We start from the raw sequence: 19,118 nt of genomic DNA, 5'->3' as shown, positions 1-19,118 counted from the left end.
CACCAGCAGTGTCTAATCAACTCATTTATCAACTGCGATACTGCCTATGTCATCTATCTTTTGGACTGTGTGTGCCATAGACAGTATGTTGGCAGAACCACTAGAATGGTTAAAAACAGATTCCTAGAGCACAGAAGAAATATCATCAAGGGGTTTAATCCATACCTGCCTACCCTTCCGGTTTTCGCGGGAGGCTCCCGATTTTTCGGGTAACCCCCCGCACCCCTGTAAGGGTAGGCACTTCTCCCACATTCTGCCCACTTCCTAATGAAGTGGGCAGAATGAGGAGAACTTCCGCGGCAATCGCGGGTCCCTGTGTACAGGACGGGGCTTAAAGACACGATTCTTCATGAATCACGTCATTTAGCCCCGCCCCTTATTTAAATATGCGCCAATCGCGACAATTTGCCGTGGAGGGGGCGGGGCTTAATGCCGTGAATCGTTTGGCCCCGCCGCCGTCGGGACCCAGCTGCTTCTCCTCCCCGGGTTCTCCCGGGGAGGAGATTTAAAAGGTAGGCAAGCATGGTTTAATCTACACAGACTTTCTAGACATTATGCAGAAAAACACAATAGAAATCCTGCCTGGTGTCAAAAATTAGATTTTTATATGTACATGGATGACATATTTCACTCTACCCCAGAAAAACAGTCTGATTTTACTACCCGGTGGTTTAATTGGTTGCAATTCAAACTTTCTCCGTCTTATAAGGAGCTCATCCCTCAGACCCCAGGCTAATGTTTATTATTTTTTAGCTGCATAAGAGATCAATTGATACTTGATTATGTGTGGATGCTGTGCTACTACGCATTCGCTCTATTAACAGGAAGTAGTTTGTATGCCTCCCAGGCTTGTCCCGTTTGCACATCTTCTTACTTCAGCTCTTTCCTCTCCTTTTTCCCTTGTCTTTTCCTCCCCCCTCTGTATTGTCTTTATATTGGTTTTTTGTTTTGACTATGTTGATTTCTGTATATTGTTGTTGCAATCTACAATGTAAGAGCAAGTATTCCTCTATATAAGTATATCTGTTGGAAATGCAAATATTTCTTTCATTGAAAAATGTAAATAAAGAATTTACAAAAAAAGAAATCCTGCCTGTCTCAAACGAGCAACCACTGAACACATTAAACCCACCAACAGAGGAGGCAATAGATATAGAAAACTTTGCCTGAGAGGGAATTTCTGGATGCACAAATTGAGGACCCTTTGTCCGGAGGGACTCAATGAGTGCATCAAAATTCAGATTGATTAGCTCCATTTCCTGTGCGCTCGGTTTTCAACTCCTCCACTTACTCTGTGGTGTTCCCTCTCTTCTTAATATTTAGTGGTTTAAACTTCCCATTCAGTAATGTAGCGTGCCAGTCTCCTTTATTTAATTAGTACCTAATATCGCTCTCTCCCATAGGGTCGTTGCATAAAATATTTACCATGTGGTGTTCTCTCTCTCTCTCTCTAACATTTAGTGGTTTGAACTTTCCATTCATTAATGTAGCGTGCCTTTGTCTTTCAATAATTAGTACCTAAGTCCCTCTCTCCTATTGGGTCGCTGCATTTTAAATTTGATTATAGGAAGATTAGGATGTTTTCATTTGTTTTTTTGTCATTTATTATTCATTTCATATTTTATTTATTAATATATATTTTTCATTTATTTTATTACATGTAGTTTATATCTATATGCTGGTTACTGTATGTAGAGAATTGTTAGGCGTCCAATTTAAGGTAAGATTTGCTATATTCTCTATTTGTCTTACCACTAATGGGGACAGTAGAGTATGTATCAATTCTCTTTCCCATTATTATTATTATTATTATTATTATTATTTATATATGACTATTTTAGATTCTTCTTTATGTATGTGGGTATATGTAAACAGTATCCGTATGGATATGTAAGTATATCTATGCACGTCTGTGTGTAGATATACCCACTATATATTGTTTTCTTATTATTTTTTACTTATGTTCTTTTTTGTGCTTTTTAACTCATGATTTATTATTGATTATTTTTTATTATTGTCTGATTCCTTTTTGCTTGAGGTAATGTTGTTCGATATTATCTATATTTCGATGTTTATAGAAGTCTGGTTTATATATGTTTACAATATTAAATGATTACTAATGTGAATATTTAGATTAATCCTTCATACCTTTCTGCATGTGATGTATAAATTAGTGAAGCGGGGGTTAATCTCCTCTATGCCTGCAAGGGAACCTGTCAATATGTGACCTATTAATTAATTGAGGACACTATTTATATTCTATATTGGAAAACTACCCATAATCGTCTGATGAACCTTCAGGATTGAAGGGAAACGTGTTAGGACTTGGGTTCTCCCTGACTACTCTCCCCACATCTAATATTGGCATTCACCAGCCACAGACCTCTGCTCAACGGGATCTCTAACATACACAGTAAGGCACACCTGCTGGTTGGGAGATTCTGTTCCCCCGTTCCTTCACGACGCTTCCAGCTGGAACACACTGCAGGTTCGGTCAGGACGCAGTAAATTTGACTTGGCTATTGAGGAATTCATCCACCGCCTGTATCCACACTATTGCGCCCTCTGATAAAGATATTCTGCTTGTGGCAGTGACCGATCTGGGGTTGACATTGGCTCCCCTAAAACATTCACTACTATTGTAAATCACTGCGGATATATCCTGGTGCCTTCCAGTTTTGACTGAGTACTTTCAATGTGGCTAAGCTTGTGCACAACCAGTGACTTGGATGCTGGAATTCTACAGTGAGGAGGAGGGAAGTTATCCCCTTTAAATAGCATTTTAATCATTTCAGTGTGTCCCTAATTTCTGCCTTTATGCGGCTGGTCTGAATTCGATATGCGTGAGGAGATTTGATACATTGTACACATATGGATACACACTAACAGGCTCTGAGAATCACTGGAAATAAACAGAGCAGGTGTTTCCTTTCTTTTACCTCTAGAGACTTTTTCTCATCAGGTTATCCATCTTAGCTGGGATTATTGCAGATAATTGTATTCATTTGTATGTTTGTGTGAAGAAGAGATGTGCTTCCTGTTTTAAAAATGTATGGGGGGGGGTTTTCTATGCATCTTAAACAAATGTAATCTATTTTAAAGCAGACTTCTTCACTTGATCTTTGACACTACCCAGTATAGCGCAATTTATTTAGTCATATCAAATATGCTAAATGTGCTTGCGCCTGATTCTATATGAGCCCCAGTATGTCTGAACTTAACTCTAAGGGACAAGCTACGCCATCTCTTGATTGTTTTGTAGGAGATGAGATTCATTTAATGAACTTTCTCACTCAAGGGTTGATTCTGAGATGCATGTGTCTGTAGAGTGTAAGCTTGCGAGCAGGACTTTCCTACCTATATATCTGTCTGTTATTACCCAGTTTTGTTCTATAAATGTTTCCAATTGTTAAGCGCAACGGAATATGCTGCGCTATATAAGAAACGGTTAATAAATAAATCAAAAAATAAGTTGTGAGCAGCTGTAGAAACTAGATTTAATACCTTATGCTAATGCGAGAATCTGTAGGACTAATGCAGAGATTCTGCACATGCAGTCGCGGACTAGCTTGCAAGCCTCACCTATATTGGTCTTATATAAGCCAGATAGAAAGCAGCCAGGATAACAGTTTGAAACCATTTTAAACAAAAACATAAAACAAAGCAGGTCAGTTTATAGTACTCAGCTCCTGTAAATCTTTGCTACCAGGGTGCAATACTCCACTATTTTAAATCTTTGCTATGCAAACCTCGGTTTCTGTGACTTTTCAGTTTTTACCACTGCAGGCATTCTAGTATCAAAGGTACAGCCTCATCTGTACATTTATATGTGTATTTTCTGTTGATGTTTGTTTGAGGGAAGTCACTGTGTAATCCTCAGCTCCTGTGACACTATGCTACAAGCATGCAATCCCCAACTCCCATGACTCTTTGCAACTAGTGTGCAATCCTTACATTCTGACTCTTTGCTACCAGTGATGAATCCTCAGCTCCTATGGCTCTTTGCTATCATTGTGCAAACCACTGCTCCTGTGACTTGTCTACTTGTGTGCAGCAAGAATCTACCTTTCTGGCCTAAAGGAATCAACCATTGACTATGCTGTATAAAGTTCAATAAACACTGCTACATATATTAACCAATCATTGGTTTATGACATAATTCTTCACATCCTTTCGTGATCCTGAGATGAAATTTAAACAATGCAAGTATTAAGCATGTCAAAATACCATATCCTGCTGATTAAAATAGCTTAGACTCCATGGCAGATCCATGGGGGGGCAATCAGGGCGATCACCCCCTGTACCACACACAGCCCCATGTTCACCTACTGATCCTGCAGGCAGCAATGAAACAAGGGCCAGTTGTGAGCATCAGCCGGGACCTGGTCATGCCGGGCACATACAATTGGGTGGAGAGACAGCACCCAGCCAGCCAGAGAAGTGGAGTGACATTGGATTTGTAGTTTTTTCTTGTACTGCTCAGACTTTGAGCAGTAATGATAAACTATAAATCCCATGAGTCATTGCGTCTTTTGCAAAGATGGCCGCCGCTGGAGCAAGCCAGCATGTGGATAGGGAGAAAAAATTAACTAACATGCTGACAGGAGAGGGACTGAGTGGTACACATTACAGACCACTTAGTTAGAACTTGAAGAGGGAGGGACCCTCCGCCATCAGGTAGGACCATCTAGTGGCTGATCCAAGGGAAGGGGAGTTCAATATGTGTATTTCAGATACCACTGGTGATGGTAAAATAAATAAAAGGCTCATGTTTTAAAGTTTAGAGGTTTTTTTGCATGTGCGTGTGTTATGTATATGTGTGTGTGTGTGAGTGTGAGTGTGTGTGTGTGTGTGTGTGTATATATATATAGATATATAGAGAGAGAGAGAGATGGAGAGCGGCAGGCATTCAGCAGGACTATAATTCACAGAATAAAAAGCAAGAAAACAATAGTTCAGTGCGCTACCACGTAGCAGCCAGTAAAGGACAGTCAATCCCTAAACAAAGATACAAATATAATGTTGAAAAACCAGCGCTCATCAATACTTAAATAATATTTCTATAATCGGATGTGTCAAATAAAAAACATAGATTTATTAAACCCAAATAAGGTAAAAATTACTGTTGATATTTAAAAAATGATGGTACATTTAAACATCCTGTAGGCCAAAGAAAAAAGTCTCTCCTATGGATTTTTTGTAGTTTTTATGACTAATCCCAAATGTTGTATACCTGACTCAGCTGTATTGATCAGTGGAAATAGTATCCGTCCTCTTAGCGTGTCCAGCGCAAATCCTAGGGGCTGTATATTTATCCACTTATAGCTGTTAGTCCAAAGTTGGAGCGGTGAATACAAAGTAATCACAGTCCTCTTAGCGTCTCTTATGCAGATTTCTGGGGCTGTGTAGTAATTCACTTCCAGTTGTTGCTCCAAAGGTCATATCAGGAAATCGTTGGGTAGTCAAATGAAGTCCATGGAAAGTCCAGACATCCTGGGTTGGTAAAGCAGCCTAACAGGTGTTTGTAGATGTAGCTTAACGCGTTTCGCTGGATCAATAGCATCCAGCTTCATCAGAAGCATAATCCAATTGTACCTGGATGCTCTTTTTATACCATGCAAATCATGGAAACCTAGAGCACCTGTAAAAAATCATTTAACTGACACATCCGTTTTTATTAACATATCCTATTAAAAGTATAAATAAATATAAGTGGAGGCAATCTTACCTGTTTATAGGTTCATAATATGACAATTTTTCTAAGAACCTCTTTTATATCACTGGGATTTACCTGTTATAATTTACCCAGAAGGGCTGGCCAAATCCCGATCATGTGCATATATTCCAATCACATGGTACGGTAAAGACCATTCCTGGGCATTGTTTTATCCCGTATCCAAGCAACCAAACTCACACAACTATTCTCTTCTGTAATCATGGAGTTCCGAACATGTGATTTAGCCAATCACATGATGTACTGACATTTCTCCTGGTCATTGGTGGATCGTTTCTCGGCAACCCTTATGTTTATATGACGTCAACCTGACTACGGGGTTCCGATCATGTGATTAAGCCAGTCACACACATTATAGTGACGTTCCTCCAGATTATTGGTTATGTGGTTTCTCAACAGCCTTATATGTATAATTTTTGTATATGTTGGGAATTGATTATTTAGATATGTCATTAAACAATGTTTTAGATGTACTTATTCAATATTAATATCGAAATTAGGATAATGTTATTATATATTGCTTTAAATTGTATCGATATACTGATTTATAAAATGATTATTTTTATGAAGAGATGTATATGCACTATAAAATTAATTAATAGTATGACAGTTAGGTATCTAGTGATGGATACTTATATAGATCGTGGTATTAAAATCTCATATCCAAGTAATCAAATAGTTCTTATAAATGAGAAGACGCTGCTAATGGCCAATAATGATTATTGTAATCTATAAACTAGTTTCCATCTATGTGTGATCTAAACATATAAGGCTGTTGATTCAGCAAAACGCGTTAAGCTACATCTACAAACACCTGTTAGGCTGCTTTACCAACCCAGGATGTCTGGACTTTCCATGGACTTCATTTGACTACCCAACGATTTCCTGCTATGACCTTTGGAGCAACAACTGGAAGTGAATTACTACACAGCCCCAGAAATCTGTATAAGAGACGCTAAGAGGACTGTGATTACTTTGTATTCACCGCTCCAACTTTGGACTAACAGCTATAAGTGGATAAATATACAGCCCCTAGGATTTGCGCTGGACACGCTAAGAGGACGGATACTATTTCCACTGATCAATACAGCTGAGTCAGGTATACAACATTTGGGATTAGTCATAAAAACTACAAACAATCCATAGGAGAGACTTTTTTCTTTGGCCTACAGGATATTTAAATGTACCATCATTTTTTAAATATCAACAGTAATTTTTACCTTATTTGGGTTTAATAAATCTATGTTTTTTATTTGACACATCCGTTTATAGAAATATTATTTAAGTATTGATGAGCGCTGGTTTTTCAACATTATATTCAGCAGGACTATGCAACTGGTGAGTAATGAAGCTAGACGGAGCCGGTGTATAGGTCAACGTTTCAGCAGAATATCTGCTTTTATCATTACATACAAGATAAAAGACAAATACATACATATATAGACTCACCCAGTGTCCATCACCTCCACGGAAACCCCAGCTGCTGCGCCGCGTGATGACGTTACCACCTTGGACACACCAGCGCTCGTGCATGCTGAGGGGGCGTGGTCAAACACCCGTGCCATCACCATGGCTACAAGACAATAACAAATGACAGTACAAATATTGCATGAAACCGAGAGTGTGCGTCACCACACCAAAACTCATAGGTTAAGCAGGCTAAAGCATGACAATGTTAGCATTAATAGTATCCAAGATGCAGATGTACTAATAACCCCTAGGGGGTGCACAAATATACGCTGTATCTGGCCAATAAATCTGAAAATACCATGTGAACTAGAGTCATGTGGCATAACGGAATAATGGGATCACCATAAGAACAAAGATTACAGCTAAAGAGAACCAGAACGACATTAAAGATAACAAGTAAGAGATAAATTCTCATTGAGGGCCTGATTCAGACCCGCTCGCGAGCGAAGGACGCTCGCAAGCGGGTCGATGGTGCCCGAATGCGCAACGGAGGGAGCTCTGTCGTGCGCATGCGCGAGATCCGGCGAGCGACGAGGAATCCGTCGCTCGGGGTCTCGCACCAAAGGGGACGTGCTGTCGATGGTGACTGACAGCACGCCCCCTTTGGTGGGCGTGCCAGGGGCGTGGCTGCCAGACGGAGGCGTTCCCATGGGAACGCCTACCGTCTGAGTCCGGCCCCACTGACTTCAGTAGTGATGTCAGTGGGAGTGATTTTGGCTCTGATAGAGCCAAAAGCACTCCAGGGCTTGCGGCAGCGAGACCCTACCGCAGGGTCTCGTCGCAAGCCCGATGGTCGCGATGGTCTTGACCATGTGGTCAACCCACAGCTATGCGAGCGTCCAAGAGGCCGCTCCATTTTTAGGGAGGAGGGCCCTGATTCAGAGCGAGCGCTCTGGTCAGAGCATTCGGCTCTGAATCAGGCCCTAAGGCCCATCGGATGCACAGTCTGTAGTGTGTAAATCCATTTCGCTTCCCTCTGCAAGAGAATGCGACCTCTATCACCTCCTCTAATGCTAGGGGGTATCCAGTCAATCATCTTATATTTTATGCTAGAGAGATTATGGGCCTGATTCAGACCCACTCGCGAGCGGCTGTCCGCTCGCAAGTGGGTCGATGTTCTGCACTGAGCATGCGCACGACGGCGGGAGCTCCGTCGTGCGCATGCACCAGACGCGACGAGCGAAGGACTTTCCTTCGCTCGTTGTGTCTGATCAAAGGGGGCGTGCTGTCGATGTTGATTGACAGCACGCCCCCTTTGGTGGGCGTGCCGGGGGCGTGCCTCCCTGACGGGGGCGTTCCTAAGGGAACGCCTACCGTCAGAAGCCGGCCCACTGACATCACTAGTGATGTCAGTGGGAGTGATTTTGGCTCTGATAGAGCCAAAATCACTCCGGGCCTTGCGGTTGAAAACCTCAACCGCAGGCTCCGGCTCGCAGTTTCGATGGTCGCGATGGTCAAGACCATCGCGGCCATCAACCTGCACGCTCGTATAGGCTGTGGGTGGTGACCCACAGCTATACGAGCGTCCAGGAGGACGCTCCATAGTTATGGAGGACGGCCCTCATTCAGAGCGTGCGCTCTGCTCAGAGCGTACGGCTCTGAATGAGGGCCTATGTTGCTGTTTGCGAAAATGGCTGTGCACCCAGGCAAGTTGTGTTGTGCATACCTCTGAGTGCCGGACTACATCCAGTAATTTATATATATATATATATATATATAATGTGTGTGTGTGTGTTATGTATTTATGTGTGTGTGTGTGTGATGTGTGTGTTATGAATATGTATGTGTTTATGTATATATGTGTTATGTGTGTGTGTATTATGTATATATATGTGTGTTATGTCTGTGTGTGTGTGTGTGTGTGTGTGTGTGTTATGTATGTGTGTGTTATGTATATGTGTGTGGGGAAGGGGGGGATCCTTTAGTGTGGCGTTTGCGGAAATGAACGCAATGTCTATACTTTACATGACACAATGTACTGCATGGATACATTTATGGGCTGTAACTGTGTTTTGGGGATCAGAGGTCTGTGTGTTTATGGGGCTCCTGTGACATATATTAGGTTGTATATGCAGTATATGTATTACAGAGATGTTGTTAGGCTGGCAGTACTGGTATCTGAGTAGAGTGCAATGTCCAGAAACAGAGCAATAGTGTACAATAATGTATTCTGTGACAATTAATGTTCTCGGGTAATGCTTATTTGGGTTGCCAGAGTTCCCACTGGTAGACCCAAACTGTTGAAATAACAGTCTAAAGTCGGTAAACGAGTTTAGGACGATTCAAATGTTTTTGGGGGCCCTGCGCAGCAATTCAATTGTTGCTCCAATCAGCCATGCATGCCACGGACGCCTATTATTTCTGCTCACTCCCTACTGATTAGCACAAAAAATGAGAGTCCAGCGCCGGAACAAACATTTGCACATTGCCCTGTCTAAAGTGTCGGGCGATATGCAAATATCGGCGTCAACATTTTTTTTAATTATCCCCTTTGTGTATTATAATTTCAGGCACCACAGAAACTCGCTTTGGGGCAGGACTATAAGTGAGAGGAGCAATCACTAGAAAGGGGAGGAGTCAGTATTCATTCTTAAACCCCCACCCCTAAAAGTAAAGTCTAGATCCACCACTGCTTAGACTACGAAGATGAATATGACAAGGACCTCACAGGATTCAAAGTCTACACCTGGTAATTTTTTTTACACTTTTCATTTTCTTTAGATTTTGAATGAGCCAGTGCCTGACCTGACAGTTACCACATTTCTCCTGCATGGACATCTCAGTGTTCGTGGAATGAGAATAATGCATTACAGGTATATATTGTTTCCTGAAAACTTTAAAGTAGTTTAATTGTTAACTTTTGTCAATAGATGAACCAGGGCCGTATTAAGGGGGGGCGGGGCGACAGGGGCGATCGTCCCTGGGCCCCCACACACGGAGGGGCCCCCACACAGGGTCAGTGTGACCCTGCCGAGAACAGGTGTCTAGTGACACCTGTTCCCGGATTGAAGCTTACTTCTGCGATTCACTATTAATGTAGGCAGCGGCACAGTCAGTGCCGCTGCATACAGCGCACAGCGGCTCCCGAGTCTTCTCACCGGCGCCACGTGACACATTACGTCCGCGACGCCGCTGAGAGGACCAGGGAGCAGCTCTGCCGGGAGGAGGTCACGCCGACATGCCGGCTCTCAGGTAAGTCAGTGGCGGAGGCTTTGGGGATGGGAGGGCAGAAGGCTTGGGGGGAAGCTCCTTGTGACTTGAAGGGGCCCCCGCAATTTAGTTGCCCTGGGGCCCCCACAAGCCTTAATCCGGCCCTGAGATGTACAATAGTAATTTGTTTATTGATAGCAAAGTAGACTGCATGACTGCTTCATCATTAGGTAATTACAATGGAATATATGAAGTACATGCACAAGAAACCTGTATATTTAAGTGCAATGTTTCTACATCATATGGCAAACTCAGTAAGCACCTGTAGAGCTCTCATTTCAGTTCTAGATTATGCCAGCACTGGTTCCTCACTTATTACGTCTTTAGGTACACTGCTAGAAGACTCCACATCTACCATAGAAGCTGTACAGTACATGCATAACATAACAAGTAATTCTCTTGTGCTAGAAAAATACCTATTTAGTGGAAAATACCTCTTTCACTTGTTAACCACCCCATGATTTTTTTATAGTTGTATACCCAGTCATTAGGTAAAATCAGGCTTGCCTATCCTCCCGATTTGGCCGGGTGCCGCTCCCGGCCCCCGGGAAGGCAGGCAAGCCTCCCGCAAGCCGCCATCCCTCCCTAAAGCAGAGTTACTAGCAAAACCCCCACAGCGGGGGGCCCGGTGACGCGATTTGCGCCAAAACGCGTCATCGTGGCCCCGCCCCCCCGCTTTACAATGCCGTTTACTCCGGCATTGTGAAGAGGGGGCGGAGCTGCGATCTCACGGCCACACCCCTGGCCCACACTGGCCACGCCCCCGCAACAACATTAGCGTGTGGCCAAGCCCTCCACTGTAAACTGACATTCAGTATGGGTAAAATAGAACACAAAGTCAGATGTACTTTACCCAGGATCTATTCCAGTTACCTGTTACTGTCCTGCTGGTCGGGTCACTACTTACTGATCAACCCCGCTGTTCTCATAATGTTCCCCAAAGTTTGCTCCAGCCATAAAACTCACCCAATAACATTCCCATTTTCAGAACGGGAATACCAAAGAAGAGAAGAGAGGCTATAATCATGGGAGATTTTAATCTACCCAATATAAACTGGGACATCCTGAATTCATTGCAGGGAGCCACAAATTGGTGAGGGAGCCCACTCGGAAAGACGTAATATTAGACTTAATACTTACAAATAGAGACAGAATATCTGATGTAAAAGTGGGTAAAAACCTGGGATCCAGTGATCAAGCAGTATGGTTCAGAATAAAGACAGATACTGACTCACCCAGTACAAAAACAAAGGTGTTAGATTTTAGGAAGGCTGATTTTGCAGGGATGGGAAGATGTGTAAGCGAATCTTTGGCAAAGTGGAGGAACGTGAAAGGAGGAGTGCAGGAGAGGTGGGAAAATGTAAAAAGTGCAATATTAAAGACAACAGACCTTTGTATCAAAAGGGTTAGGAAAACCACAAGGAAAAGGAAGCCAGTGTGATTTGGGAATGAGGTAGCAAGTATTGTGAAAGCAAAGAAGATGGCCTTTAGGAACAGGGCCGGATTAAGGCTTGTGGGGGTCCTGGGGCAACTAAGTTGTGGGGGTCCCACCAAGCCACACAGCCTAGCCTACCTCCCCCCCCCCACTCGGAGCCTACCCCCACCCTCCCTGATTACTTACCCTCTGGCTCTGTGTTGTGAATGCAGCAACACAGTCAGCGCTGCTGCATAGACCGCAGAGTGACTACTGAGGCCCGACATCAGTGATCAGCGTCGCGTACATGATGTGTCACGTTATGCTGATGAGGGGACTTGGGAGCCGCTCTATACAGCAGCGCTGACTGTGCTGTTGCATTCAGAACACAGCTCAGCGGCAGCTCAGCCCCCATCCGGGAACAGGGTACACTGGACAACTGCTCTCCGCAGGGTCACCCATGACCCTGTGTGGGCAGGGGCAAATACAGGATTTTCTGGGGGTTTACATAATATATATATATATATATATATATATATATTAATAAAATAAAAATGACCGGCGCTGACAGTCTAGCTGTATATAGAGTCAATTGGTGAGTGTATATACAGTTCACCACATGGAGACAAATACAAGTCTTTAAGCACTAGAGTCCTCACAAATGGCTGGGACCGCTGCTCCCCAAATGAATGACAGATGAATCCTGGATCTCTCAGGACGAATGAATCTAGAAAGTAAATGACATATGGGGGCGTTCCATAGTGTGTAAAAGTATTTAATCAGACACAGTAAAACACATAGCAATACTCTGCACCACAAGGGGTATGCTTGTACCAATGTGTATAACAGGGTGGACTGGTTACCACATGATCAATATAAAACAACCAGGCAGAACACCAACACATCCTCTTTAACACTCGCGGGATGCCACACACCACACCGCTGACCACCGCAGATGTACACGGTGTGTCTGGACCAGCATGGAACACAGAAGCCAGGAGGTGACGCTGGAGCGGGATGACGTCACTAGGCCACGCCCTAACACGTTTCATCAATAGACTTCATCAGAGGATACTGAAAGAGTTTAAAGGGGTGCTGGTAACACCATTAACAGAATTATTCAACCAGTCACTAGCTACTGGAGTAATTCCAGAGGACTGGAAAAGAGCAAATGTTGCCCCACTGCACAAAGTGGAAGCAAGGAAGAGGCAAGCAACTACCGACCAGTGAGCCTTACATCAGTAGTAGGGATATTGATGGAAACACTCTTAAAAGAAAGAGTCGTAGATTATCTCAAATCAAGCAATTTGCAGGATCCCAAACAGCATGGATTACTGGGGGGAGATCATGTAAAAAAAATCTTTTTGAATGGGTGACTAAGGAAATAGATAAAGGGAGGGCTATAGCTTATCTAGACTTTAGTAAGACTTTTGACACTGTTCCGCATCACAGACTGTTAAATAAACTGGAAAGCATGGGATTGGATACAAAGATAGTTGAATGGATAACATCATGGCTGCAGGATAGGAAACAGAGTGTTGTAGTAAACTGAGTGCAGTCTCAAGAGGGAAATGTTACCAGTGGAGTACCTCAGGGATCTGTACTTGGACCAGTGCTTAATAATATCTTTATTTGTGACATTGCAAATGGTATTGAAGGGAAACTATGCCTTTTTGCAGATGACACAAAGGTATGCAACAGGGTAGACACACCAGGGGCGGTAAAACAAATGATTGATGATCTAGGTAGACTAGAGGAATGGTCAAGAACGTGGCAACTACAGTTTAATGGCAGAAAATGCAAGATCATGCACTTGGGTCTCAAAAATCCAAAGGCTAAATATAGTATTAATGGCACTATACTGGTAACTACTGAAGAGGAAAGGGATTCTAGGAGTCATTATTTCAGGTGACCTAAAGGCAAGCAAACATTGTAACAAAGCAATGAGAAAGGCAAGTCAGATGCTTGGTTGCATAGGGAAAGGAATCAGTAGCAGAAAGAAAGAAGTGATAATACCACTGTATAGGTCATTGGTACGTCCTCATCTCCAATACTGTGTTCAGTTCTGGAGGCCATATCTCCAGAAGGATATTAATACATTAGAGACTGTACAAAGAAGGGCAAAGGTCTACACCACAAAACGTACCAGGAAAGACTAAAATATCTTAATATTTATAGTTTGGAGCAGAGAAGGGAAAGGGGGGACATGATAGAAACATTCAAATTTATAAAGGGTTTTAACAAGGTTAAGGAAGGAGACATTCTTCAAAGAAAGAGAAGTATTAGAACAAGAGGACATGCTCTAAAACTGGAGGGTGGTAGGTTCAGGGCAAATTTGAGGAAAAATTACTTCACAGAAATGGTAGTGGACAAGTGGAATAGCCTCCCATCAGAGGTGGTAGAGGCTAAGACAGTAGAGCAATGTAAACATGTATGGGATAGACATAAGGATATCATTTAGAAGAAGTAAGGATCAATAAGGGTTGAGGTAACAATATGCTTAAAAATGGGGCAGACTAGATGGGCCAAGTGGTTCTTATCTGCCGTCAAATTCTATTCTTCTAAGAGTCTTACTCTAGCACATGCATGTGGTAAATGGTTCAGCATTTGTAAGAGTAGGGCTATCTAATTAATACATATCCTCAGATGAAACTGCTCACAATAGGCCATGTAACGCATCAGTTTGAGATTGATATGTGACATAAAACTGCCATAGAGACATCTGCAGAACATAAGGTTTTTTTTATGACTTGCAAGTTCTATTTTTTGGTGCATATCGTTTGTCTAAGGATGTATTCGTATTAGAGCCTGCATAAAAAAAAGTGCACTGGGAAAACTAATGAGCTAAGCTGCAGTATTTACTGATATTCCAGTTAAAATATCTTCTTATGCACTAATCTGGATACAACCATGAATTTATAAATTCTACTATTAACTCATTGCTTACACACTAACCTATTACATATCTGCATTACACAGGCTGCTTCTTTTGGACATACTTTCCAATTTGATGATAGACTGCGACTATATAGTGAAGTGACAAATTGTCAGAATCTATATACTTACTATAAATATAGTGTACAGCTAAAACACAGATACGTGTTTATTTATGGGACATAATTGGATTTTGAAACCGAATCCATACATTTGGAAGCAGAGTGAGTCATTGTGTAATTACCAACTTTTACTAACTGCCCCAAGTGTGGTGTGATGCAAACGGTTCCTTACCGGTCTTGGTTCTTGTCAGTAGTCAGGCGTTATTACAGGCAACAAAAGTGTTTTACCAAAGGAATTTATACACAATGCAAAAATGTATTGTCAAAAACAATCTAAGTATCTAGTTTTCACAACAACTGATACAATTCTAAACATACACTTTGAACAAGCAAGTTTTTAAAACAGGAACGCTGGAACTTCGGATTAGACTGCAAAATCAAGGGGTTAAATGCAAGCATACATATCACATACAATGGCAAGTATGAAGAAAGTATAACCCTCAGTTATTTTGTGCACAAAGATAATAATTTTTGCCTACCCTTTTTGCATGCAAGGGATGGTCTGAATTAGAGTCAGTGTTTGCAGACGGTGCCCAGGATAATTACTGTGGTTACAGGTATTAATTCTCCTAGCAGTACTGCAATCTAAATTGACCAAGTGATGAAGTTAATGTCTGTTGTCTTTTATCTGTCCTTAATAAAGTTCATTGTAGATACTTGAAGAAATGGCTGCTGAGTTTATTCCTGACTCCCTCTTAAGGTGTTAGGTAACGGATGGAGTGAATAGTACTTCAGTTACCTTCTATTTGTAGTGGTCTTATTTTCTATAGACACCTGTTCCCTCTGATTGTGACTATCCTTTCTCTGAACACTGAGGGCCTGATTCAGACCTGCTCGCAAGCGGGTCGATGTTGCCCTAGTGCGCATGCGTACGTCGGAGGGAGCATGCGTGAGACCCGAATAGCGACGGCCAAGCCGTCGCTATGGGTCTCGCACCAAAGGGGGCATGCTGTCGATGGTGAGTGACAGCATGCCCCCTTTGGTGGGCGTGCCGGGGGGCGTTGCTGCCCAGACGGAGGCGTTCCCATGGGAACGCCTACCGTCTGTGGCCGGCCCCACTGACATCACTAGTGATGTCAGTCGGAATGCTTTTGGTTCTGATAGAGCCAAAAGCACTCCGGGCTTGCGGCAACAAGACTCTTGTCAGAGCGTCCGGCTCTGAATCAGGCCCTGAATCCCCCAAGGAAGCTATTCAGGGCTCTATTTATTAACATTATTTTTACTAAAAAAAGTGAAAAACGGTGTTTTCTAGGGGTGTGCACCGGCCACTTTTTGTGTTTTGTGTTTTGGTTTTGGATCTGGATCTTTCTTCGTGTTTTGGATCTGGATTGGTTTTGCCAAAACCACCCTTCCGTGTTTTGGGTTCTGGGTTTTGTGTTTTGGATCTGTATTTTTTTGAAAAAAAGCATAAAAACAGCTAAAATCACAGAATTTGTAGGTTTTTCTGCTCCTATGCTATTATTAACCTCAATAACCTTAATTTCCACTCATTTCCAGTCTATTCTGAACACCTCACACCTCACAATAGTGTTTTTATGTCCAAAAGGTTGCACCGAGGTAGCTGGATGACTATGCTAAGCGACACGAGTGGGCGGCACAAACACGTGACCCATCTAGGCATGAAACTGCAGTGGCAGACAGGATGGCAGTTTGAAAAACTAGGCCCCAAACTGTACATAGTGCAAAGAAAAAAAAGAGGTGCAAGATGGAATTGTCCTTGGGCCCTCCCACCCACCCTTATGTTGTATAAACAGGACATGCACACTTTAACAAACCAATCATTTCAGCGCCAGGGTCTCCCACACAACTGTGGCTGAAATGATTGGTTCGTTTGGGCCCCCACAAAACAAGCTGGCAATCAATCTGTCCCTGCACAAACTGGCTCTACGGAGGCAAGATGTCATCCTCATCCTTCTCATCCATCCTCATCCTCACAGAGTATTAATTCGTCCCCGCTGGAATCCACAACCACAGGTCCCTCTGTACGTTCTGGAGGCTGGTCTCCCTGGAAGAGTTGATAATTCATTTTATGAACATCATCTTCTCCACATTTTGTGGAAGCAACCTCCTACGCCTTTCGCTGACAAGGTTCCCGGCTGCACTAAACACTCTTTCGGAGTACACACTGGAGGGGGGGCAACTCAGGTAAAATAGAGCCAGTTTGTACAGGGACCTCCAAATTGCTTCTTTTTCCTGCCAGTACAGGTACGGACTGTCTGACATGCTGACTTGGATGCTGTCACCGATGTAATCCTTTAACAGACAGACGCACGCTTGTCGCTGCTGCTTTGAGGATGCAAGTGCGGCTACAGCCCACACAATTCACAAAGACAGAAAAAAAAAGAAGAATATTTTTATTGTTTGTGGAGCGCACTTTGAGGGTTACACCACCCTTTAACAGACAGACGCATGCTTGTCGCTGCTGCTTTGAGGATGCAAGTGCAGCTACAGCCCACACAATTCACAAAGACAGAAAAAAAAAGAAGAATATTTTTATTGTTTGTGTAGCACACTTTGAGGGTGTCACCACCCTTTAACAGACAGATGCACGCTTGTCGCTGCTGCTTTGAGGATGCAAGTGCGGCTACAGCACACACAATTCACAAAGACAGAAAAAAGAAGAATATTTTTATTGTTTGTGTAGCACACTTTGAGGGTGTCACCACCCTTTAACAGACAGACGCACGCTTGTCGCTGCTGCTTTGAAGATGCAAGTGTGGCTACATCGCACACAAGTCACAAACACATGAAAAAAATAGTTTTTTATTTTTTGGAGCACTTTGAGAGTTACACCACCCTTTAACAGACAGACGCACGCTTGTCGCTGCTGCTTTGAGGATGCAAGTGCGACTACAGCCCACACAATTCACAAAGACAGAAAAAAAAGAACAATATTTTTATTGTTTGTGTAGCACACTTTGAGGGTGTCACCACCCTTTAACATACAGATGCACGCTTGTCGCTGCTGTTTTGAGGACAGTATCATATGCAGTGACAGTGGACTTGTCAGAAATTGTTGGCACATCTTTCAGTCTGGACCAGATGTCCAAACCAGCTCTTGACTTATGACACAGGCGCACGCTTGGCACTACTTTGTTGATGCACGTGCGGCTACTGCGCATACAATTCACAAGCACAGAAAATAATTATTTTTTTGGTTTGGACTGGAGTGTACTTTGGGGGTTACAGCACCCTTTAACGATCAAGCCAGCCGGCCCTTTACTTATGACACAGGCGCACGCTTGGCACTACTTTGTTGATGCACGTGCGGCTACTGCGCACACAATTCACAAACACAGAAAATAATTTTTTTTTTGGTTTGGACTGGAGTGTACTTTGGGGGTTACAGCACCCTTTAACGGTCAAGCCAGCCGGCCCTTTACTTATGACACAGGCGCACGCTTGGCACCACTTTGTTGATGCACGTGCGACTACTGCGCACACAATTCACAAACACAGACAATATTTTTTTTTTTGGTTTGGACTGGAGTGTACTTTGGGGGTTACAGCACCCTTTAACGGTCAAGCCAGCCGGCCCTTTACTTATGACACAGGCGCACGCTTGGCACTACTTTGTTGATGCACGTGCGGCTACTGCGCACACAATTCACAAACACAGAAGATAATTTTTTTTTGGTTTGGACTGGAGTGTACTTTGGGGGTTACAGCACCCTTTAACAGTCAAGCCAGCCGGCCCTTTACTTATGACACAGGCGCACGCTTGGCACTACTTTGTTGATGCACGTGCGGCTACTGCGCACACAATTCACAAACACACAAAAAATATTATTTTTTTAGCACTTGGGGGGAGCACCCCTGATGGACAGAGCACCCCCTGGACAACACTACAGCACCCCTTTAGGACTAGGACACTGCACAGGACTTTGGAGTGGACACAGCCCCTATGGAGAACTGACTGCACAACACAGTCCAGCCAGCCCCTATGCACTTTGAAGTAGTGGACACAGCCCCTATTAACAACAGCAGCACAGCACAACACAGCCAGCCCCTATGGACTTTGAAGTAGTGGACAACAGCAGCACAGCGCAGCACAGCACAGCACAACACTACTCTGCACTACACTACACAGCCCAGCCAGCCCTAACACCCACCCTCCCTCTTCACTGTCCACAGCCGAGTGAGAAAATGGCGCCGACGCGGGTACCTTATATAGGATCGAAAACCCGCGAGACCCGGAAGGCGGGATGATGACGTTTTGCCTCGATTTCAGATC

The 19,118-nt window shown here is 43.3% G+C and overlaps 1 protein-coding gene across 1 annotated transcript in view; it reads left to right on the top strand.

Annotated features, from left to right (window-relative positions):
* Positions 1-19,118, top strand: part of LOC148477855 (putative DBH-like monooxygenase protein 2) — a 119,045-nt gene that overhangs the window by 70,135 nt on the left and 29,792 nt on the right. The window contains exon 8 of the mRNA XM_088456066.1: positions 9,926-10,017. Coding sequence (XP_088312192.1) covers positions 9,926-10,017 — 92 coding nt within the window. The remainder of the gene's footprint in view (positions 1-9,925; positions 10,018-19,118) is intronic.

Source organism: Taudactylus pleione, unplaced genomic scaffold (assembly GCF_031769625.1).
Source record: "Taudactylus pleione unplaced genomic scaffold, aTauple2 ptg000685l, whole genome shotgun sequence".
NCBI lineage: Eukaryota > Metazoa > Chordata > Amphibia > Anura > Myobatrachidae > Taudactylus > Taudactylus pleione.
The sequence above is the reverse complement of the archived record's forward strand: the minus strand, read 5'-3'. Positions and strand labels throughout refer to the sequence as shown.